General features: G+C 40.7%; 2 protein-coding genes across 8 annotated transcripts in view; one reads left to right on the top strand and one right to left on the bottom strand.

The window, feature by feature from the left end:
* LOC112572607 (neuroglian-like) overlaps nucleotides 1-25,140 on the bottom strand; it is a 170,281-nt gene that overhangs the window by 80,141 nt on the left and 65,000 nt on the right. The window lies entirely within an intron of this gene.
* LOC112572608 (receptor-type tyrosine-protein phosphatase kappa-like) lies at nucleotides 1,396-23,250 on the top strand. The gene is made up of 29 exons (XM_025252365.1): nucleotides 1,396-1,929; nucleotides 5,657-5,731; nucleotides 6,105-6,350; nucleotides 7,044-7,220; nucleotides 7,656-7,751; nucleotides 8,106-8,240; nucleotides 8,620-8,754; nucleotides 9,281-9,418; nucleotides 10,122-10,253; nucleotides 10,552-10,689; nucleotides 11,016-11,153; nucleotides 11,538-11,655; nucleotides 12,749-12,873; nucleotides 13,845-14,167; nucleotides 14,455-14,542; nucleotides 14,991-15,070; nucleotides 15,595-15,631; nucleotides 15,965-16,062; nucleotides 16,439-16,567; nucleotides 17,086-17,228; nucleotides 17,779-17,914; nucleotides 18,144-18,287; nucleotides 18,587-18,686; nucleotides 19,022-19,095; nucleotides 19,366-19,506; nucleotides 19,822-19,947; nucleotides 20,312-20,466; nucleotides 20,735-20,870; nucleotides 21,099-23,250. Exons 1-29 carry the CDS (start codon nucleotides 1,827-1,829, stop codon nucleotides 21,168-21,170), a joined length of 3,738 nt encoding a protein of 1,245 aa, XP_025108150.1. The 5' UTR covers nucleotides 1,396-1,826; the 3' UTR covers nucleotides 21,171-23,250.

A 25,140-nucleotide genomic window follows, 5' to 3' on the forward strand; every position in this document is an offset into this window, starting at 1 on the left:
TGAGGAAAGCGCTATACAAATCAGCAATTAAATCGTTGTTGTTGTTGTTATTATTATTATTACTACTACACCAGGCTAACCGGAAGTCTTCATATTTCTCACTCGGTTATGTTCAGACAGGGCGGTTTCTTCCTGCCATGCAGTCACAACTTTCCTCAGATGATAGAGAAGTGAAAGCAAGCACAGAGGAAACTCATTAATGTTTGTCTGTTGGAACATTGAAGTCATTTTAAAGACGCCCTATCAAGGTAACATTAGACCGAGATGGTGCATTTTCTCGTAGATAATGTAGCATACGGTGATGTAGATGTCCCACTCATTTACCTTGGACAAATAATGTTATATTACCAACATTGTTTATTGTGTATTTTTAACATACGACAAGTAACAATGGACATGAGCTTCACTGAACATGTTTATCCCATGAGCTTAATTTTTTGAATGAAATTTAGTAGTCTACTCTTTGCTTTGAAGCAGGTGTCCCATCACGAGTGTACCGTTAACCAACATCATCATCAAACCCAGAAATATTCAGTGTGCGCATTTTATAACGAAGTTTATAGCACAGACGTGCGACGGATGTTCCTTGCAGCTGGGGTCGTGTGCACGAGCTAGAGGTCTCGATACCACGGGAGTAGCTTTATACCAGAGGTAAAACCACAATTTCTGGGGCGAGTGCGCACGCACACATACATGAACACATACAGGCTCTCTCTCTCTCTGTCACAAAGGTGCACGAGTACATGTACATACTTCTAAGGCGCACCTTTAGACACAAACACTCTACCATACTCCGCCCCGTAGTCCTGTGGGTGACAATAGGTATAGATAACTTCGTGGTACTTATACCTAGGTCTTTTTCGTGGCTATGGCCCCAGTCGAACAACCGACCTCAGTATTTGCCACGAAGCTGCAGCGGAAACCCGTAACATTCAGGATTTCGCCTTTGTTCAGGTCGTCAGGGTCGTACTTCCTTTTCCCCTTCTGTCAGTGGAGCGTTGTCTTGTGTCTTTGTGATTGATGGACAGTTACTTGAGTGCCTCGACAGTCTCGCTTTATTATAGTATATAGCACATTCTTTCTAAAACCTCATTTTAAATAAGCCGAACACACGCGCCATATAGTCTAGGTCACCGCTGCATCCTCGAGTGATGACAATAATTAACACTTAATATTGCTAAAGAAAGAAAACTCCACCCAAACTCTCTGTAAGATGATGTAATTAATCTCACTGATAACAAACAAGCAAACACTTTTAAAAAAGACATTTTCACGAATTAAAATGCATCGAGGAGCTATAATTATTTGATTATGGAAAACAAACCATCTTCTAAATTTTTTTAAAATGTTCGATTTTGTATTACTTAGGCTGGACTGTGTTCTCTGACAACGGTTAGGCAGCATGTCAAATGTACCTGATCGTGCCCACTGGTTTACTTAGCAGGAAAGTAGCTTTCTAAGGATGATTTCACGATAAGAAGAAGGCAAAAGTAACATCAGAACCAGCGACAGCGGTATTTGAGTCGGGTTGCTACCACTGCGCTATCGGGCTACCCTCGTACAACAACGGGACTCGGTTTACTCAAGCAGGTGAGTCTATCTGCACAACCCTGGCAGTTAACCTGGTCTGGGTTTCTCCAGTCTTTTTTCTCTATTTTATAGTCTCTAGACTAGACTTTCGTCTCAGCCAAGTCCGGCAGTCGTGTCCTCCCCACCTCGCCGATGAAAAGTGAGCGGGATGCTGTCGGTGACCTGTGACGGACACGCAGTCAAATCAACTTCCCGGTTGCGGGGCGGTTTTTAACGGCCAACATACGCAAAGCACCATGTGTCTGAAGAAGTCAGTCGCTATGAACACGAACAAGGGCCTGTGGGTGATTGTAGTGCGGGTGTGGATGTATGGATTGTTGTGCACCTCGTCGGCTGAAGGTAGGTGGTACATCTTGATATTGTTGTCAACGTCGTTGTGTGAGAGTCGGAGGGTTTGGTTGAGGAGACAGTTTGTGTGTACAATATTGTGCCGACATCCTGTTTTGGTCTCTGTGCTGGCATAAATATAACCCTTCTCCTTCTCTGTGTATAATTTATTATATATACACACATATGCATGTAGGTGGATTTAGAGATAGAGCAAGCACACACAGGGTCACGCAGCACACATAACAAAACACGCCTGTCTCCACAACACACACCTTTCTCTCTCTCTACACCTCTCGCCTCTCACATACACACACGTTTCGTTTTTTTCTGAAATTACTAACATTAAACACTTCATTTCGAAGAGAGTTTCGCAGCCTTAGCTTTCTCTCTGTGAAACCAGATCGTAAATGAACAAGGACATCTTCGCCGCTTCTCCAAGAAAATATTTCTCGGTTTTTTTTACGAGACAGGCCTGACCATCCGTTCAAGCGTGACATAGGCCACGCTGGGCGGTATATATATAATTATCTTTCTCTCTCTCGCACACACACACACACCTGACTTTATTAGGTATGCAAGGGAGGGACAGGTAACAACAGTCCTTAGTGCGCGACGTGCTCGAGCCCCCTTCTGACTCACCTGCCTTCTCCATCCCTCCCACAATCCCACTGCACACACTGTTCGACTGAGTTGAATGAAAGGAAGGAGGCAGTGGTTTTCCCGAGACAAAGGGCGTGAAACTGTGGCAGAGCCTTTACACTTGGGATAAAAAGCAGCTCTCACGAGAGCTTTCGACATGTATTCACATTCCTTCTTCATCTTGGTCTTGCTTCAGCTGAAAGCCCAATGACTGCTGTGGTTTGTTCAGTGCTCACTATCCTGAGCACGTGACTGAAGACTGTTGTAGACTAAGGGTAGGTGGTGTCACTACTGGTCTCTGTGGATGTAAACAGCTTCCTTCACCCCTGTCTGGAAACGATTTAAGATGGTGACACTATCGAAGAAGAAACTTTTATTGTTATTTTAAATAATATTTTGAATTTTTCACCGGAGGGAACGCCCTTCCGTGTTCTTTTAGTCAGTTACAGTTTTCTCTCCATTTGCTCCTCCCTCACCCTTCCCGCGCTGATAAGCTTGGTGACAGTCATGGTGACAGTCATGGTACCTGTCATGTCCTGTTGTCAGTCTTGTCTTTGGGTGTGACTAATCTGGAGAAAATAGTGTTGCAGGCTTGGTATGGGCACTAATCCCGTAATTCCTAATCCTACCGGAGATAACTCTCGTGACACCTCTGACGTAAGGGATGGTAACTCACAGCCCTCGTGTTCTCTCTGCTGAATGGGACACAAAACTGGTCTTGTTACAACAGAAACATTGACGATCTTTCAGAGAACTCGATGTGCTACTTTTCATCTGCTTTCAAATTTACGCGTGCACACACACACCAATGCAAACCGTGATCAAAGCCTCAAGGAAGACTTAGTTTGCAGAAGGAATGTAAACGGCAGCGAAATGAACCTGTACCTATGCCACTCCTTTGCCAAGCAAAGGCAACTTCAGAAAGGGAATGGGTGCAACGAGACTACACAAACTCAACTCGAAGCTCACGTCCGTGTCGCAAATAGTTGTTAGACAGGTACAATAGACGGGCGGTACAGCAAACAGAGCATGCTCTTTGACCTTTCTTGCCCCCTTAGTTACCTGTCTCCTCCCCTCCCGTGACACCTAATGGGATGTCACCTTCACTGTTTCGCAACATTCAAGAACTCGCTTGCTTCAAATTCATTGATGACCCCGGAGGAAATGACAAAGGTTTCCACAAGAATACGATCCCCGTGACAATATTTTTTCTTTTCTTTTTTTTTTTTTAGACAGTTCTTATCTTCGTGAGGTTAAATAGTCAGAATACAGATAGATTCTCATTGTTATGAGATTATCAGAAAACACTGGCTTAACCACTTTATATACAATGTAGATTTAAGTGGACTTTGATCGTAGGCAACAAAGTATCTACATCAACACTCACTGTGATATCGATGTAGTGTACGAAAGGCCTCCTGTCTGTGGTCTTGACAAGTCCTGTACGAACTTAAAATAAAAGCAGACTCTAGTAAGCCTTTAACAAACACCGCGATATCACAGGATGCGCTTCACTGCTTGGCATCTCATCATCTTTGTGGTTCTTCTTAGTCCTTCAAGGATGCACAGTAAAATGATCAGCACTCAGGGTTAGATGGTTAGATAGTTGCACTTACATTTTGCGGATGGCTTTTTAGCTTTGGCAGAATGTCGCCTTTTGCCGTAAAATTTCTCCAGTTACTAAATAACTTTTAAAGAAATAAAGACAATTGTGTGGTTGTTGCTATCAATATCGTTTTTTAACTTTCTTGAAAATAGAAAAATTAGGGGAAAAAACTTTATTCTTATTCATTGACTGTATCTTGTCTGCAATCTTCAGATCCTCGATACTTCCCTGCTAATGAAAACGTACCAACCATTTCATTCGTGTCTGCTTATTATTGTTATCGTTGTTGTTATTATTTACAGTTGTCAAATGCATGACACGGGGTCTCTTTATACACTTGTTTAAACTGTTGTTGCCGGATGTCTGTGCAAGGCAGCGTGACAGCTGCTTCATAAGTGTCACCGTAACGGTCAACAGCAAACCGTTGGTGGTTGACATCCGGACGTCACGCACTGGAGGGGCTGGCGACAGTTAACAGAGTAAACACAGGCGTGGCACACATCCGAGAGACACAAAGATCTTGGAAAAGGTCAATATAGGTCAGAGGCTACTACAGGTCACAATGCGGCCTCAGTAACCTTAACTCCCATCTACAGCTTTACCTGAAAGAAAAAAAATTAAAGTTAACGAATAAAATAAAATTTCATCATCGCGAAACTTATCGACGTTAGTTTTGTACCGGAACTTTACTGATCTTTCGTTTTATTTTCCGCTCCGCCACGTTTCTCCAAACACGTTTTTTTTTTCTGATTACATCGAGAAGACCCTTTTTAGCCTTATTAGTACACTAATATGTACAGAAATATGTATTAAGATGCTGGGAAAGTTAAAATCTGTAGAGAGAATGTAGTTCAAGAATTCAGGGAAAAGTATAGATAGATATATAGATATATAACTCAGGAAGCGCACTATCTGAATGAGCGATTTTTTTTTTGTCGAGAACTCATTCATCCTCAAGGAATTAAACCTTCATTTCGGGTTTGATTAATAAACAATTTTGTCGGACCAGTCCAAATACAAATTCTTAAAATACCCAACATGACAAGCCGGTTTCTTCTCAAGACTTTTCACGATGTTTTTGGTTTGTTTAAAGCTTACAACTAGAACATTCACACATAAACTGTGTTTTACTTTGTGCTGTTGTGTGTTTTAAGATGTGTTGCTGTGTATACATTCGTATAAAAGGATTCTTGAAAGCTGTCGGGTGTCATCGTAAGTGGGTTGAAGGAGGGAGGAGGAGAATCAAGCAATGTATAAATGCTCATTCTCGCTATATGGCACTAAATATTATACAGTGTTGTTGTTGTTGTTGTTGTTGTTGTTGTTGTTGTTGTTGTTGTTGTTGTTGAAAGTGTTTTTCCCGTAGAAGTTAGGTGTTCACAGTAGCTTTTGTTTCAGCTATTCAATAAGGAGGATTTCTTCATTTTGTATTTTAAAAAGACTTCCAATATCGAAATTTTGGCATTCAATATAAAATGTGTGATGTTGCAGAGGACTATTGCTCTAGTTGTCCTGGAGGTTGTGACTACAGTCGGAAATGTGCCCCAGTCCCTAATTGCAAAGAAGGTAAGAGACAATCAGAATACGAGAAAAGAGGTTAAGTAAAAATTTATAGAAATTAAAAGAAATAAAATAAGAATAACAAAGACAAACACATGCACACACACATGAGTGCACACAGGGACAAATGAACATACACAAACATGTACGCACATACGTTGAAAGAGTGAGACGAGACTAGCAATTTCTAGAGAGAAATACAAGTAGAGTATATTCGAAGTGTAGCTATGAACAGGTAACAGTATGCGAATTACCCTATTTAGAGGCATCTAACACAGGAATCGTCATCTGTTTGTTTTAATGATTAAAATAAAGTGCACCTATGACATATAATTAGCATACAACATCATGGTGTGTGTTTTTGTTGTCGCTTTTCCAGAAAACGTAGCCCTCGGAAAACAGGCTTACAGCAGTTCCTTGTACACATCTAGTGGCGATGGAGAAAAATCCGGGCCACCATGCCTTGCCGTCAATGGAAACACAGGAACAACATTTCGACCCATCAGTGATTACCCTGATTCTCCAAACTGTGTCCATACCAGGCCCGAATACAACACTTCTTGGTGGGTCGACCTGGGAACCATCTACCCCGTGTCGAGAATCACTATATACAATCGGGACACAAGTGAGTAATATAAATAAATGTTCAAAGCTTTTTCAAGCTTTATACATTCCAGTGTCATTTGATGACATTCAAATCCTGATGGCTTTTATTTCTGGTACGTCTGTCTCTCCAATTATCTCTTACAATACACTTAAACTATGGAGGTAAGGCGGATAACCATTGACACCCTCGGACCTCTTATGGCCAACCGGATCCTTAAACGTTCCACACGAGCACGAAACATGTTAGTTTGCTTTTGTATTGTAACCGTGCCATCCTGCTCTAATCGGGGCCTAGTTGCGATTAACTGAGAATATAGAGAAGATTGACAGAGGAGAGTAGAACAAAGGGAAAGAGAAGGAGCAACAGAAAGAGAATGGAGACAGCAATCTCACTGCTACACAGTTAACATCCAAAATCCGTTAATTAAACATCGATACTAATCATAAACAGATACTAAACTTATAGAATTCCACCCCGATATACAAATAACAATCATGTATAAGCCCTACAACAAACCTGACAAGTTGCCGGCTCAGATACGTCTCATTGCCCATCGACTGATCTCTCCTTTTTCAATGGCACATTCGAAATAAAACAGATTTATTTGATCCTCACTTCAACTGTCTGGACGGAGATAGAAGATCCCAAACGCCCATTATTATTTATTTATAAATCCATACTCATTAAATTCATTCATTTATTTTCTTTCAGACTCTGACAGGATCCGTGGGGCAAGAATTTATGTAGATAATCAACCGTGCTACACCTTTCCATACAACAATTTTCCACTCAAAATCGAGGTGACATGCAACATTCCTACAAGAGGACGCACGGTCACCTTGGTCAAGGAAAACAGTTTCTTAAACTTCTGCGAGTTTCAAGTCTGGGGTAAGCCACGGGAAGAATGAAATTAAAAGTTAACCCTGAACAGTTATTTAAATATTGAAAGAGGAATAATGAGGATAACAAACAAACAAGGTAACCCCTCAAATAAGTCGCATCATCCTGACTGTTGTCTTCCCCTTGTCCAGATTTTCTTCCTCCTAATGTTTGTTACGGATCGCAGCTACGAAGACAAATACTTATTTCTGTAGCTGCCATTCCTCTTACAGCTCTAGAGCTAGGAAGTGTTTTCTAACAGCAGCTAGAGACTTGTCACAACTAGTGTCTTCTTTTTTTGATTTGTCCTCCCCTCTGTATTTCCTACACTTGTTTGCATCTGTACGTTCAGGGAAAAAGCAATATCATCAATATTGGAATAAAGGGAATGTTGCTTTATTCATTTCAAGAATTCCAAACATCTCACTGTCCAGTCTTTTTCAGTCTGTCTTCCAGGTCGGTTCGGACCAACATGCGACCAGTTATGCAGGTGCAAGGAAAACGCTACCTGTGACCAATATTATGGCTACTGCTCTAATGGTAAGTATTGTAGAGTAGATAACTTGTTTTCAAGACTATTGTCTTTGGTCTGACAGTTGGATGCGTGTGTGTATGTGTGTGAGGTGTGTGTGTGTGTGTGAGAGAGAGAGAGAGGTGAGGAGGAGGAGGACAATTTACGTTATGATCACTGTTGAATAATTTATTTTCTGTCATTATTTAGTTTGAGCTTAATGATCGATGTCCATGGTTTAACAGTTTTGGTGCATCATCTGTATATAGCTCTGCTTTGCTTTAGACTATAAGAAACATCATGAAGATCAATCGCTTCATTCAAGATCCTTATGAGCGAAGACGTGGTCATCATTCATGACTGCTCATTGTTTGGGTTGGCAGGTTGTGAAGATGGCTTCTACGGTCTGTCCTGTAACCAGACCTGTCATTGTAAAGACAACTCAGCCTGTGATTTCACCACCGGAAGGTGTCCAGATGGCTGCCAGAGCGGATGGATGGGTCTCAGTTGTAACACAAGTAAGGAAAGCACAATGATCAACTATTAGTTAAGTTCAATATCCACGGCATCCACCAACCATATCTCTCTCCGACCGTCCATGGACATAGCGATACACCTTCTCATATATATTCAATCTGCTCCCACACCCACTCACACACCTTCTCACACCTTCTCACACCTTCTCACACTCTTTTCTTTTTTTTTTCGTTCTCTCTATTTTAACAATGTATTATGTAGCGCATACGGACATTGAAAACTATTCTGTAGTCATCAAGAGATAATTCTGATTGGTGTGTCTGTGGCCGTGGCTGTGGCTGTGGTTGTGGTTGTCGTTGATGGCATGGTAGCCAAAGGTATGAAACTATTTTACTTCCATCTGTCTTTTCCCCCTTGCAGCGTGTTCAGCTGGCACTTTTGGCCCCAACTGTCAGCAAACATGCGGCAAGTGCAGTTTATCTACCTGCAACGGAACGACAGGTGTGTGTGAAAGTGGGTGCGCTGTAGGATATACGACAGCTTACTGCAACAAAAGTAAGTATCTAGATGATATAGTCAGCTTTCACCACAATTATTTGACAATTTTTAAAATTCCATCGGCTCAATTTTTTTTAGTTCCGATTGGTTATTTTAATTTAGTAAAAATAAATTTTGAATTTTTGCTTCAAATTTGTGTGTCTTTACACACAATCCTAATAATTTCAATAGTTTTTTTCCACGTATCATAATTTGTATCAACAGTATTACGAAAATGTTTTTGTTAAATTACTATTTTGTACTCAAACACATCTATATTTACAAACTGATTTCTGTCGTGTGGTTTGTATTTTAATTCTGGCTATTAAAATGTTCTGAACTTTAAAAAAAAACTATGAATAATAAAATGTTCTATAAATCTTTAAAAAAAATAATAATTTAAGTGGTGGGAATTCTCTGCTGGACATTGAGAACTCAAAGCTGTGGATAAATGTAGTTATTTCAAAAGTAGTTAAAGGTGTGCATTGTTAAAGGTCGGACTGTGAGATTAAAGACCTGTGTGGTTGCTATGCCTCTTTATCAGCCTGTGACAGCGGGACCTATGGAGTGGAATGCAGAGGACGATGTGGAAAGTGCAAGAATGGCGACCCGTGTGACGTCACAACTGGTGTCTGTCCGGGCGGTTGCCAAGCAGGATGGCAGCTTTCCTATTGCGATACAAGTGAGATTTAATCCTGTGAGACTTGTGATAATGATGGTGGTCGGTGGGAAAGTAAGTATAACCGATGACTGGACAAGTGGACATGTGAAAAGTGTGACGTCACTGGTTACTGAGTTTGGTGACTAGAGCTATTCAGAAAACCGTGAAGGTGTGATGGTGTCACACGTGTAGGGCGTGGGCTGATGGTGCAAGAGGAAGAAGCTGGTGACGAAACATCGGCTCGTGACACTGACGAGTGTTGAGTGGTTCAAGAGTAGGTTCCGTTACAGTTGATGATGATTGGAGCGAGCTTTAAGTGGTTGTGGGAGGAGCGAGTTTACTGATATACTGTTTGTAGTGTGGTGATCGTGATGCTGACGGTAGAGGATAACCATGTAGATGTTGAAGATGAAGACAATAACGATAACGATGAAAACAACAGCGAACACAATAATAAAGAGGAAGATGAAGAACTTTGCTGTTCTTTGAAGTTTCAAACTTTATTTTATCAGGATAAACAATTCATACACTGAGGTTTGCTTTTTTTTGGGGGGAGGGGTGTATGGTTGAATATAGTTGACTCTTTTCTTTCAATTCAAAATTGTCCGACCAGGACTGAACTGCTGGGGCTTGCATTACTTGTTTCTCCTTTGAAAGATCAGTTGTCTACCAATTGTCCATCAAATAACAAAAGTTCAAATGTTTGTGTTGTTCTATAATTCAGGTTGCAGACCAAGAACTTACGGCGAAAATTGCTCTTTTACGTGTGGTCAGTGCAACAATGGGGAAGCGTGTGACGTCAGTTCCGGTGCTTGTGCTGCTTGTAAAACCAACTTCGTTGGCTCATTGTGCCAAGGTAAAAAAAAAATACATAAATTTGTAAACAAGTGTTTTATCGCTGAAGTGGCTACGAGTTTGCTCTTTAAACAATCATCTCTTTACCCCGTTTGTTCACAAAGAGTCGAGTGCATGAGAGTCTTATTTCCGGTCCAAGCATCAGTGCCCATGACGACGAACTGTCAGTTCATGTTTGTCATAGTGTCATCCTCTGGCTAGCACTTGTTTCTTGCGTGGTTGCCTGTCGGTTCATTTTATTATTTCCTGCTTTCAACACATTTTCCGTGGCGTTCACTTTGTGTATTTGGTTTCAACAGACTGCGTCACGGGCAAGCACGGGAATGCATGTGACCGGAAGTGTGTGAACTGTGACAATGATGGGTCATGTGACCGACTCACGGGGCAGTGTGTACACGGCTGTCTCGCTGGCTGGATGCCCGACAAATGTGTGGCAGGTGAGTGGTGAGTGATATTCAGGTGAGGGATGACACGGGTGAATGTGATACAGATGACTGGTGACTTTTGGGACGAGTGTATGCTGGTACAGGCCAGAGATGAAGCCACAGGTGAGGGAGGAAACAGGTAAGCCATGGTTAAGGTGAAAGGTCAAAGTAGAAAGATATATGAGTAGATGAGACATACGGTTGGTTTGCAGGTAGAACCAAGCTTATCACAAATAATAAACTTCTGATCCATCATTTTTTTCTCCGACAACATCCATGATATTAACAATACCTTAATATGAACCATGATGTTTACCTAGTGTCCACCGCTCTTGCAGAGTGTCCAGATGGAAAATTTGGAAAAAACTGTGCCCAGAACTGCGGCAACTGTAGCTCGTCGGCTCCCTGTCGCCATGACGACGGCAGGTGCGAGGGCGGCTGTGCTGATGGCTTCGAAGGCGATCTTTGTCAAGCAGGTATCACTCCCATCCCTCCCCAGGACCTACCTGTACCTACGCATATACCGAATAATTTATTACGAGGCAATAAAATATATGAGAGAAGCAAATGCCCAGGATTCTAGACACACGTGTTAACATCACTGACCTTAGTTTTTTTGAGCGAAATGCTACATTAACTAGTTTATTTCAAGGATCTTTCGAGAAAAAGGTCTTTGTTTGGAAGGAAGGATAATTCTTTTTGTCAAGCCATGCTTATTTATATGTATGCATTACCCATTACAGATGTTACTAATAAGTCGACTTTCCTTGAGGCTATTGTACTGGTTTCCTGATTCTGTCTTGCAGTTTTCGTTTCCCTCTGTTAAATTAATCACATGAGCTACTTCCTTGATTTTGCAGTTATCGGTCTTGAACCACCAAGTGAAAGTACACCAAAAGCGTTAATCATTGGTGTTGTCGTTGGCGCTGTTCTCCTGGCTGTGATCGTCATCGCTGTGGTCATCGTTATCGCCAAAAGGTATTTTTATTTCTTTTTTTTTTTCTTCTCAGTTTTATCTCGGGGATTGTTGTATAAGGCAAAAGAAAGACAAGCAGTTTTTAAAAGAAGGATAACTCAGATCGCATTATCTGTAAATAAAATGATAGAGACACGTGACTCATGTCCCTGTTAACGAGATGCCATAGAGTTTAATTTAAATGATGCCAGCTTCTGTTTCCGAACATGGTGTCTAGAAAGGAAAGCTAGGCAGGAGTAGTCCATGCCAATGAATCTTTATCTTTATATCCGTGATGTCAGTCTTGATGTTTATGAACGCAAGAGGTCAAAGGCAAGATTTCTACTGGAGGAAGTATACTCAATAGGCTGAGCATTGAAATCCGTGGTTTAAACTCTGGACCTTTTAATATTTTGTTGTTGTTGCTTTTGGAAGGGAAAGTGCTTCCACCTCGCGGTGATTTCGCATTGAGGGAAGGGGGGGGGGATGGGATCTTGTGGGATGTGAGTGAAGGAAGGGGGAAGTGTTATGTTGTCTAGTTTTAACCCTTTGCCTACCTTATATTAGAGTAGATTTCAATGGCTTGTCGTTATTGATGCTGCTAATGACAATATATTATGCCAAGGTTTTCTTAGGTGGGTTGAGGCAGTTATTAAGGTTTAGTGCAAGTCTGTAAAAGCAAAACAAAAATGAAAGCAAAGGTATTAGGAGATTGACGACCAACCTAAACATTTTAACATCGTACTTATTGTTCCAGTTTATGAACAATACTCTAGGACTCCCCCCCTCCTACTCCACCGCAACTGCTCTTGAACCTATGAATCCGAAAGTACCCGGATCTTAAAGAACTAATTACCGCATATTTTTTAACTAACAAAAAGACAAACAGGACATTTTTTTCTATCGCAACCCTTTACAACTTGTTCTTCGGTTTGCTGTGTCAGCTGAGTATTATGCAATAAATCATACAAACACTGCAAGATGTACTTTCGGTCATCAAACGTTGATGCCGAGTTAAAATATGATGCGAATTCTGGTGCAGGCTCCAATTGATATTGTTGTTAATATGATTAATATGTTAATATGCAAATGTTTGAAAGGTGATGTGTATTGTAGGAGGAAGCGGCAATCTCGACAGGACGCCACAGAAGACCATTCTGTCCTGCACAACAACCACATATACGCCAACCCCGACAAACAGGAAGAAACAGTCTTGTCATTCACTCCTAAAACTGTTGAAAGTGAGTATACTCCTTCTCTAGTCTTTGTTTTCTACTTTTTCCCATTTTTTCCTTCCTCTAACCTGACATGATATATTACAACAAAATATTTATGGCTTCAACTATTTCGGTTGCCAAAGGAACGATTTTTCAGAAAAGAAATTGTGAACTGTTTCTATAAAAATAAGTGCATTTCATCGTGTTTTTTTCTGTCTTAGAGTTCGTCGTGTATGGGAAAACAAAAGGGAATAGAAATTTTAACTTCTCTTTTTTCAAAATAATTTGAGTCAAAGTAATGGATTGTTTTCATGAAAAATATGATAAAAAAATCAGCTTGTGTACTATATGTTATTTCCTTGTATTGTATTCAGTCTTTCATAGCACAGACTAGTTTTCTCTCCTCCTTCTTCCTCCCCTCATTCCCTGTCTCCCTCCAACTTTTTTATGATGGGCCAGTGGCGCAGTGGCATAGCGCTTGTCACCAATGCAATTAGAATCAGGAGCGCCGGAGTTCAGGTCTCGTCTCGGACACGCTGTTTTTTTCTTTGTATATGACACCTGTTTTCTCTTGACGTAGTCTTAGTGTGAGAAACTCAGTCCGGAATCTCTCTTTGTTAGTCGCTTTTTGCGAGGAGGGTCTGTACCCTGCCTATTAGTGAGCTCATCTGTAAAGCAAAAGGTCGCTGACTCAAGGTTTGTTTTTGCCGGTGGGTGGAACCCCTCTCCTGTGCAGCAAAATAAATACCTAGTTTATCATGAAAGGTAAAGTAGTGTAAGAAGTGGACTCGACTCCTTTGATTAGTAATGCTTTAGAAACAGTAAACCATTTGCTTTCACTGCCTTGCAACCATTAGGCTTCAAAGAAAAAGTTTTTCACCATCACAACTTTCCTCTTATTTACAGTCGGTTAATTTTCTTCTCTTAGTTCTAGCTCCTTTCACCAAAGTTCGTTTTATTTCTGTTTTTGTTTACTTCACCCGCGGGCAAGGCAGACTACGGACAAGCCAAGGACAAGACTCCAGCGAGGAAAAAAGTCGAAAAAGTTCAAATCCTCCGGGAGGACGCCTCCGACAACATCTACGTCAACGTGGCTTTGGCGAAGTCGGCGAGTGAGAGCTCACTGGACACCCTCATCGACGACGACAATAACGGCCTTGACCGCTCCATGGAGTCACTGGGTGACGACGTGAACCTGTACGGAAATGACGAAAGCGTGTACGCCACCTTCCAGCAGTTGTCTGGCCCGCAGTTGGACAGCGTACAGCGCCACCTCGTGGACCGGTTGGCGTCTGGGCAACTTCCGGTCGTTTTTGATGTGAGTTGACGGTAGTAAACTTTTGGACACTGGTTTGCGAATATATCTGCATTTATTTATTTATTTGTTTATTTATTTATTGTGGTGCTGGTACCTGACTTCATCGAGGGCTGGGAAAGGTAAAGCAGGGAGGAAGAGATGGGCACCGCCATAACACAAAACTGTTCCCGAGAGAAGTGAGGTCTTTAACACCTCCCCACCCACCCCCTTAGACTGAAAAGTCCCAGAACTACTTTTATTTATGTTTTGTTTACTGTCGTAATTGTTGCTCTGTTGCTCATTTTCAGGAACTACCCAAAGGCTTGACTGACGACCATCACACAGCCAAGATGAAAGTCAACTTTAAGAAAAACAGATTTGCTTCTGTGTTGCCGTGTATGTTACTGTACATGAAAGTTACTTATGTTTATCTATATATCGTCGGCTGCTTTGTTACATTGTGAGGCACACAGAGTGTGAAAGAGGAGGTCAACAATATGAGTAGAAGAGTTCATGTGTGCGCGAGTGTGTATGTCTGCGTGTGTATTCGCTCTTGTCTATACGTGCGTGCATGTGTGAGCGTATGTTGTTCTGATGTTCATATTAACTCTGTCTTCTGCACGTAATATAGTCACAATGTAGAGATATTGCACGAAGGTACACACCCACCAACACACGCACGCACCCACACCAACAAAACAATAATAACACTCACGAAAAGCAAACAAAAAAATTATATTTGATATAAAGTTTCATGTATCTTTAACTAAACCCTTCAACTAAAGTATTTTATCACACTGCTCAAAACATTTAATTGTTATTATAATTATTATTCTGACACCAGATGACAGTTATCGTGTTGTTCTGAGCGATGGTTACTGTGAACACAATGCCACCGATTATATCAACGCTAGCCGCATTACAGTAAGAAAAACAATTGTTTATATTTATTTCTGACACAGATTACATTAAAGGACTTTCGACAGCGATATCTTAATGGTTTTATCTGACTGTCGACATTGTTTAGTCACTTATTTCGTTGACTAAGCCATTGAATATACAGTTTTGAAAAGAATTCAATGAGCTGGGAAAGGAGATCATTTCCTAGGTGGTAAAATCACGTGACTATTTTTTTCTTCTTATCATTGCTGATTTTCTTTGAACTATGGTGTCAGATGGCACTATTATATGGGAAGTGATCAGGAAATGGTCACTGAAAGGAATCCTAATGTTACTGAGTTTAATTATAATAATGGCAATATCAAGTGGGAGGGAGGTAGGAGAGATGACAAGACAGCTGTATTGTATAGGTCATATCAAATGGAGTGCACACCGTTTGAATTGATTAAATTAATAAAATCTCTAATAACTAAAACCTGCTGACATCTCAAAAGAATTTTTTAAAATTTATTAAATAAAATTTATAAAAAATTTTACTGTTTTAACAGGGATATCACAATGAAAAAACATACATCGCTGCTCAAGGTAAGCTGGCAACGATTTCTGTTTTAATTATTCAATAATTTAAACTCATGATTTGTTTTTCCTTTGTTTTCATTACCCCTTCTGTGACTATTTCTTTTAAATATATATATATATGCGGGGTTAAAGCATTTACAGAAATCAAATGTCTGCTGAAAGGTAATACTCAATTTTATAAAGGAGTGTTATAGATGTCCTGTTGCTAAAGGTAAAAGCAAGCTTTGCAACCCGAAATTTTGATCAGAAATGATTCAGAACGAATGTCGGTATCTATAATTTAACTTAGAATTGTATCATTCACTTGCTTTTCTCTTTTCCCTTTTGTTGAATTTTTAGGACCACGGGATAACACTGTGGTCGACTTCTGGCGGATGGTGTGGCAGGAGCAGGTGACTCAGATCATCATGTTAACCAAGCTGATTGAAGCAGGAAAAGTAAGTACATAAAACAGCAATGTACCAAAGCAAATAAATTCTTTTTTTGAACATTTCGTTACAAGAAACTGTTGCTAATCTGAATGACTGCTGATAAATGTTTGTAATCCGTTCATTGGTTTACAAGTATCTCTGCTCAGCTTATTGCTTCACACATATTTCTGCTCATCACCAGCTTACAATATATTTCTGGTCACTTGATTTTCTGCTCAGTATTTTGGTTAAAGCAATTTTTAATTTAGTGTATCAGTTCACAAAGGTCATTAAAGCGCCATGAGCTTGTTTATAAGGCTAGAATAAATGAGCTTTTTAAAAATTACTATTTATAATTCTTGTTAATTTTATTATAACACTGGGTTACACGTTCTGGTCACAGGAAAAGTGCTTTGAGTATTGGCCTTCTCCGGGGAGCTTGGAAACCTTTGGCCCCGTCACTGTCGCTGGGTCAGAGGTCAGACACAGAGCCAACTTCGCCATCAGGAAGTTCATAATCCGCATGGAGGGGGTAGGTGGTCGTTGTCGTCTGCCAGACATAGTTTTGTAGACACTGGTTGCAGACGAGACCTTACATGCCTGAGGTTACACTTCTTTAGCACGCACTGAAAATGGAACACATTATTAATGTCCTTCTTAACAGGACAAATTTCAGGAGAATGTTTGACCAAGCTTAATAATGTTTTTACAGGACGGTTATATTTATGGTCTTTACAGATCATGATTCTGGTAAAAGTAATGTTCAACACAAATTTTTTGAGTCATATCTGAAAAAAAAAACACCTGTGAAACTAATATCTAATGTTTATCCATCTTAATACCACGAAACACTCAAGTCACTGAGCATCGTCAAAGTTTGAAATCTCATAAAGCAACAGTCCTGAGAGGAAACCCAGCAAATTAAGTTGTCAGGATATTGCTGGATGACATGCACCGTGCAGGATAGAGAACCTTCTTGTAACTCATTTTTCTCGCATCATTGATCTGCAAGTCCTGAATCTTCGAAAGCCTTTGTTCTCACCGCCACAGGTAGAGCGAAAGGTGGAGCAGTTCCACTACCTGGGGTGGCCGGACCACGGAGTGCCGGCAGTCGCCTCCCTTCTCAGCTTCTGGCATTTCGCACGTGCACGGACCCCCCGCCGCCCCCACGGCCCTCTTCTGGTGCACTGCAGGTAACCCTTCACCTGCTCCTCCTCCTTACCTGTCCTTAACTTCACTTGTGGCGTGTTTCATGCATTCATAAGTACACAATATAAACATGCTATTACACAACACAATAAAAACATCACAGCTGAGGGTTTGGGTTTCGAGCTATGTGTATGGCGCACGTCCGAAGGCCTTTCAATACATTATCATTGTCAGTTGTCAACATGTGGCTTTTTTGTTTATTTTTTATTTCTCTCTCTGTATATATATAAACACATAACCCATCTCCCCCTGTCTCAGCCTATCTCTTTCTTCATTTCATTTTATTGGCTATAAGCCCTGGGGACATTTTTAGCCATACCATGATATAAAACATAAACCACACAATCAAAATTTCATATGTACAGCAATTGCTGACAACATGGCAAAAGATGATCCATGATGCTAAGTATATATTATATAGAAATTACTGACAGTGATAATACAATTTAGATAAATTTGCTTTCTATCTACTTGTACTTCCCCAACAAAGTCACATACTTCTCGTGTTGAAGTATTGTCTTGCTGCTATTCCAGTGCTGGTGTCGGTAGAACAGGTGCCTACATCGGCCTCGACATTGCCTTTGACCAGGCCATCAACAAAGCAGAAGTGAACATCGACACCATCGTGAGAAATATGCGGAGTGAACGCTGCCTCATGGTGCAGACAGTCGTAAGAGCAGCTTACTCTCTAGAATCTTTTCTTTCGATACTTAAAACTAATGTAATCATGAAATTTATAGAATTTTTATGACAGCTCTCTTGTATCTTATATCCACTATTTCTGTGATTAAAATAAACAATTACAAAAATCATTAAAAACTGTTCAATATGTTTTGATTTGACAGATTTAAGATAAGGATTTTTATAGAAAAATCTTTTTTTAATGATATTGTCAACAGGATCAGTTTATTTTTCTCTACAAAGCTGCACTAGAGGCGTACACGGGTCGGGATACTGTCATCCCGTTAGATCGCTTTGATGTGACATTCCCTCAGCCAATCAACGCTCGTCGAGATCAACCCCACATCGACAGAGAGTTCAGGGTAAACATCTTACTGTTGACCTTTTCACTATGATTCGTTTAATAAGTATTGATGTATTATTCTCTTATCTCCTATAAGCAGATAGGAGATTAATGATGTTATGTTGAGGCACAAATGTTTATGAACTGTACACGTGGGCGATCCAGAAAACAAAGAACAATACAAGTATCAATGATGCACATGGACAGGTCCATATGATCGCTCGTTGTCATACACGCACACACTCAGGAACACGCAGGCTATGCTACCACACAGACACACACTCTCACGGATGCTCGGGTTTCTTTGCCTCTTCCCAGACTCTGATGCTGATGAGGTCCCTGACAGCGGAAGTCCCTCGCAACGTGGCCAAGCAGAGAGAGAATCTTGCCAAGAACAGAAACCCCGACTGCCTTCCCTGTGAGTCCATTTTAATACACTCCCAGTGCCTTATTCTTATAGTATTTAATTATAGTACTTAATTACTTAGTTTTTTCTTTCCTCGTAAAGGACGAAAGATAAATAAAAAAAATCATCTTCATTTAACCTCTCGTCAATAAAAAATTGTCATTGTCTACAAAGTCGCTGAGTCCCTTTTTTCATTTAACACAGCAGCAGTACACACAATAAGTCTAAAATGACATACATGTAGTATTTTCTGGTCAGGTGACAGTAACTAAATATGAACATTTTATTCTCACATTTTTTCGACAGTCTTGATTCGCCCCAGAGCGTCTTTTATTTATCTTTCACAGCTGACGGTCATCTAGTCTACCTGACAGCTCACCTTGAAGGACGGAACCAGTTCATCAACGCCGTGTTCATGCCGGTAACAACAAGAATAATATGTAGGAACGTTGCTGATAACATCAAACACAACAATACACGATCATTGTAAACAAGATAACACACCTTTCAGAAGTCTTTAAGAAATTCCAGTATCCAACAGAAGGTCCATCGTACAGATTGTTTTGCATGGTAAATAACCGGAAGTTGAAAGACCTGAGACTGAGTACACAGCTTCTCTAAAAGTCAGCTAAAAAGATCTCAAAAAAAATTTGCAAGGTTGTCGACATACCTTTTTGTTATTGTGTTCCAGTCGTACCAAGAGCTCAGGGGAAATATCCTTACCCAGCTTCCACTCCCAGCCACACTTGTCGACTTTTGGCGACTTGTTGACGGAAATGACGTCAGTACTATTGTTTCCCTTGGTTTTGAGAACGAAGAGCATTCTGTACAGGTAAAAAAAATGTGTTTGAGTTTTCTGGTTCATTAGCTTTCTCTTGTGCTGAACTTAGTATGAACTAATTTGCTGACAATGTATGAAACTTGTGTCTTTCTCTTGATTTTCTTTATTATTTTTTTTTTAACAAAGATTTAAAATAATTACATGCACGTTTTACTTGCGAAGTCTACAGTCAAAGCACATTCATCAATCTGAAGAAATTAAATGATCACACCATAGCACTGGTGTCAGAAAGACATCCTCTAGAAAAAAAAACCTCCTCTGACAACTATAGCATCAAAACTAGTCCATCCATGGTTTCTCATTCAGAATTTTTGCAAGTACTGGCCGGACGAAGAGCGGGTCATTCAGACCGGTCCATACACGGTCCAGCATGTGAGGACGGACTCGCTGGGCGGTCACCTGGCTTCGCACTGGCTGCAGATGACCAAAGAGGTACAAACCTTCTGGTACAAGAGTTCATCATCAGCATCTCTGTTCTTGTGCATCCTTACACTGCAACTTGTAATCAACATCTGCATCTTCATCCGAACACAAAAGACAAAGGGTTATACTTGAAAATGTAAAACATGTTTTGTTTGGGGGATTTTTCGAGGTGGGTAATTTGGTAATAAAGTAAGATCAGCAGCCTTTATCTGTCATTCTCTCCCCTTGTTTTCATTAGGAAATGTTTATTGGCGCCTATGTGTATGTAAATGCTGCACTGGCGATGTGGGAATATATATGCAGGTGCGTGTGTGTGTGTGAGTGAGGAAGCCGACTTCCGCATTCTTCATGTTCTTAATGTTGTCATGCACAGGGTGAGACATGGTCACGTGATGTTCGTGTCCTGCGTTACAATGACTGGGCGGAGGAGGTGCCCTCTGACTTCTCTGACCTCATGCTTCTTGTCGAGACACTGGGTGCGGCACGTACGAAGACAGAAAAAACCCAGCCTGTTGTCATCCAGTGCATGTAAACAGTTTCCCCCGGTTTATTTTTTTTAATTTTTAATTTTTATTTTTATTTTATTTATTTGTGGGTTTTTTTGTTTTTTTGGCTCAAACATGTCGGACTGTGATATCTGTTGGGTTAAGTTTTATTTTTGTTTCTAGTGAGTACTTAAATTTAATATTCCACTAAATTGACATAAGGGGTCGTTGCTTAGAAGCGAGGGTAAATCGTTGCCCTCCCGTGGTAAAATGGGGAAATTAAGGTGGCAGTGCGGTGTCTGGTTTTGCAGAGATGGAGTGTTAAGAAGTGGATTGTTCTGCGCCATATGCAACATCCTCAGTCGTCTGACATTAGACCAGGATGTCGACGTGTTCATGACGGTGAGAGAGATACAGAGCGTCCTACCAGAGGCCGTGACATCAGAGGTAACTGTTCTCAATGCTCGCAGATTCTTGTGACAGTGTACACTGTACAGGTTTGTGATCTTGCCACCATCCGCCCAACACAAAGAGCGGCGAGAGTGGCGACACAAAGAGGGTAGAAAGCTTTCTTTATTTCTATATTTCGCTGCCACAAAGACAAACATGTAAAGCTGTATAAAATTTGTTGCTGTCTCTGACAAATGACATTCCGTGTTCTTTCTTTGTCAACAGACGCAGTACCGTTACTGCTACGTGGCTGCGCAACAATTTACGTCCGACGTCAACGTCTATGCCAACGCCTGACGCGTCTTCAACCTACACAGGTGATACCAGCGTCTCTCGGAACAGCCGTTGCCAGGCAACAACGAACCCAAAAACTTATATGAGCTTGTCGCTCAAGTCACGTGACAAACGTTTTATTGTAAGAGTCGTCAATGGAAAGGTTCCTACCTCGGACTCTTATCTAGTCACGTGAACCAACCCCTAACTGCCTCGCATACCTCACCCTAAGATGTTCTTTTCACCTGCGTTTCATCACGTGGTCACGTGGTTTCAAACAAAATGTGTGGTACAAACTCATTCCACTACGGGTGTGAACAGATCGTCTAACATACTTTCCTCTATATACAAGTCGTGCGATGTTATGTCTACCGACGCAGCCGAGTACTTCCTTTAGTCACTCCAGCAGAATATTTGACTCACAATTCATCATTAGATCATATTTTATTTCTTACAGATGCATCAAATTTAAAATTCTCCGTTAGGTTTTCAGTATCTAAAGTGGTTTTGGAATAAACAGAACGGAAAACCGAACCAGGTATTGAACTTCGATTCTACCTCCTTCACTCCTTCACAAATGACTGATGATCAAGTGAGGTTACGTTTAAAGATGTCCGACGACACTGTTAATGATTTAGTTGTTATTATATTTATATGTGGGTAAGTACATTCTCCCTCTTTCAAGATGTTCATGGACAAAGGGATGAACAATTGTTGTCACCCACTGCGGATGTTTAAAAAATTATATGACATAATTTGTTTTATCAAACTAACAATGAAATCTCACGAACATGCCTGTATGCAGCGGTTGAGTCTTTCATTTTATCTTCATACCTATTTGTACAGTGTATACATATGGATTACTTTTTAAGAAGATATTGTCAGAGACTGTGGATTTTCTAGATTGTCAAAACATTCGTAGCATTTACATACTTTTATATTTTTAGTATATTGATCTTGCGTGCAATCTGAAAAAAAACATTTTATAAGTACCAAAACAAGTGTAAAAAATTCCTCTACTTTGCAAGTGATCTTCAATAATTATTAAATACAGTTGCGTTTATAAAAGCTCCCATGAAAGAAGAGGAAAGGAGGTAAACAGAATAGTGTTTCCGAGATGTCTTCGCAGACCTCTATTTCTTAAACATTTACTTGCGCCGCTTTTCATGTGTAAATGCATATTTCTATTCTAGAACTAGTCACCTTTACTGTATTTTTACAAAAAATTATTTTATCAAATTTTGTAATAAAATGACCGATGCCTGTCCCACGTATGCCTCAAGGCCGACAACTGTGACCGTCTGTACGCGAGGTTGTCTCCCTGCACACAATCAGGCAGTAGTCTTGCTCTCTGGTGACTTTGCTCATTTTATTTTAATTATGCTTTGTCTCCCACACGTTGATGGGTGGGGGGTCTGACTGGTTATAACAATCCTGTTCACGATTCCTGATGCAAAACTTAACACTATCCCAGCCACTGCGATATAAATATATTCAGAATAAAAATCTTTTACATAAAGAATCTGCATACACTAGCACGCACATACATAAATATAAAAGATATACACAGATAAGACCTAAATTTGCTTTCGGTTAAAAAAAAAACTTTCTTTATTAAAATTAAAAATTAGCCATTAAAACGTAAATGCTTCATTAAGACTTTCAAATGTGTTAAAAGTCAGGATGTACTTGTGTTAAAATTACTTGGATGATTTACGAGAAGTAAATCTTTGATACACCTTTACTGAAAAGAAAAAAAAAAATCTTAAAATAGTCGATGCCGGGATATTTTTTTCCTTTTCAGAAGAAATGTATTCTTCGATGACATTACAGTATTGTCACTAAGGTTCTCTTGTCATGCTGGCTTTGTCAATGGTTCTCCACGAAACTTTTGATTAATAATGAAAAATAAAATGTTAAATTACCAGTGCAAATCTTCCTCTCGATGTCCTTTCGAAGGAAGAAAAATTGCTGTGTGTTGGTAGGTGTATGTTCGCGTCTATTCATGTGTTAATCTGTATGTGCGTCCGGATCACCGTGCGTGCCTGTGTGAGCGAATTCAAACAGCTTCACTTTACACAATAAATTCGGCAAGTGAAGGCCATTGTGTACTTATTTGTTGTCTATTCCATTATCACTAGGTTTGTTGTGTAGTCACCGGGGGTGGGGATAGGGTAGGGAGGAAAGTTAATGCCACGGGGAAGTGGGGAAACTCGGACAACCGTAACCAAAGCAGCTGACATCTGAAGAGGGACGATGTCACGGACAGTCCATGCCTCCCGTGTTTTTCAGACTATTTAACTATTTTGTGGCTCACGGACTAAAAGTGAATGTTGAATGTATGGCTGAATGAATGAAACAGTAGACAGGAAAGGGTTAACTGCGACAGAAAGTGTTTGGTGAACACAGTTCACCTGTAGGTTTTGGCGGGAACAAGTTGAGAAATTTATTCAGGCCCGGGATGCCGAGAGAAGAAGACTTGCCTGTCACGAGTTGAATCTCCCGAGTTGAGATTTGTGTAAAGTAGACGGGCGAGGTACTCACCCGTTGTTGGATTAACCTGGCCTAGACGAGGTATGACATCTTTTTCTGCTATTACTTATGAAATTGTATTAATGACATCTTTTTCTGTTACTTTCTTGTGAAATGGTAAAAGTACTTACGTAGGTTTTGAAGTTGGAAACATGAGAGAGAAAGATGTGTGAATTGAAGAACATTGTTTAGAAAGGTAGTATAGTGTAACCTCGTGTTACAGGTTTGAATTGTATGGGCTGAAGAATTGGAGCCATTCTGGAGAAGGAAGAATCGCCTCCCTTCCGTGATCCACGTGATTTTGGTTCAACACCCAGCAGCACGTGCTAGGATCCCAGTGACGTCACCGCGGATTACCTCCCCTGTGACCTCGGAAACCGCCTGAACGACACGGCCAGTGTGTTCGGCCTTCGTGTGTGTGTATATATATATTTGTGTTAATGGATTCTAGTTGGCTGGACATGTGAAGAGTGACAACCCTAAGAGGGACGATGAACTGTGATTAACGTTCTCAACGATTGGTAGAGCGGTCATAAGAGAGGAAATAGAACTGGAACCTCGTTGCTAGAAGAGAGTGCGAGGAGTGTAATCTTCATACTAGGGTTGTATGATTGGACTATGTTGTGATTGATGGACACCAGCGATGTACCAGCGGCACCGTGCAATAAGATATCGGCAGGCAGGTCATTATCTTTCTGGTTACTCGTCAAACAGCGGAGCCCGGGGAAGCGACGAAAAAGAAATAAAGATCAACAAGAAAACGCAAAAATGCAAAAGCCAACACCAAAGGCACGGATGTGAATCAGTGTACGGTAATCAGATTTTTCAATACAAGAGGGACATCGAGAGTCCCGCCCGGACATTGATGAGCAGGCGGGACACGAGGTCAAAAGTGCGAATGTCCTGACTAAATCGGAACGTCTGGTCACCTTTTGAAATTTGTCTTACACTTGATTTTTTTATATTTTTTTAACACAAAAATTGAAATTAACTATATGCACGTTTTATTTACGCCACACTGGGCGGTCACCTGGCTTCGCACTGGCTGTAGATGACCAAAGAGGTACAAACCTTTTGGTATAACGACCCCTTGCATCAGTGTGCACCCTGTTCCTGTCACCTGCAAACTATAAGTTTCTCCGGGTGGAATCAGCGCCGGTTTTATTTTATTTTATTTTTTATCAGATTAACGTGTCCGCTGCGCTGCCAAGAGTTGATCGTGGGTTCGCAGGGACAGAGGTCACTCTTCTTTTTCACTCGGATTTACGAGCGTGCTGTACACCTTCTTGGCCAGTCCCTACCCCACTTCTCTTCTACTTCTGAATGGTAGTATCTGATAACACGTGGTTGCGAAGACTTGAGTTGCGAATCTTTCGTGGTGGCTACGGCCTAGCTGCACGTGTTTAAAAACCTGTTATGGAAAAAAAATTTCCACTAATATCGTCATTCTTTATTGACATAC

Source organism: Pomacea canaliculata, linkage group LG9 (assembly GCF_003073045.1).
Source record: "Pomacea canaliculata isolate SZHN2017 linkage group LG9, ASM307304v1, whole genome shotgun sequence".
Taxonomy (NCBI): domain Eukaryota; kingdom Metazoa; phylum Mollusca; class Gastropoda; order Architaenioglossa; family Ampullariidae; genus Pomacea; species Pomacea canaliculata.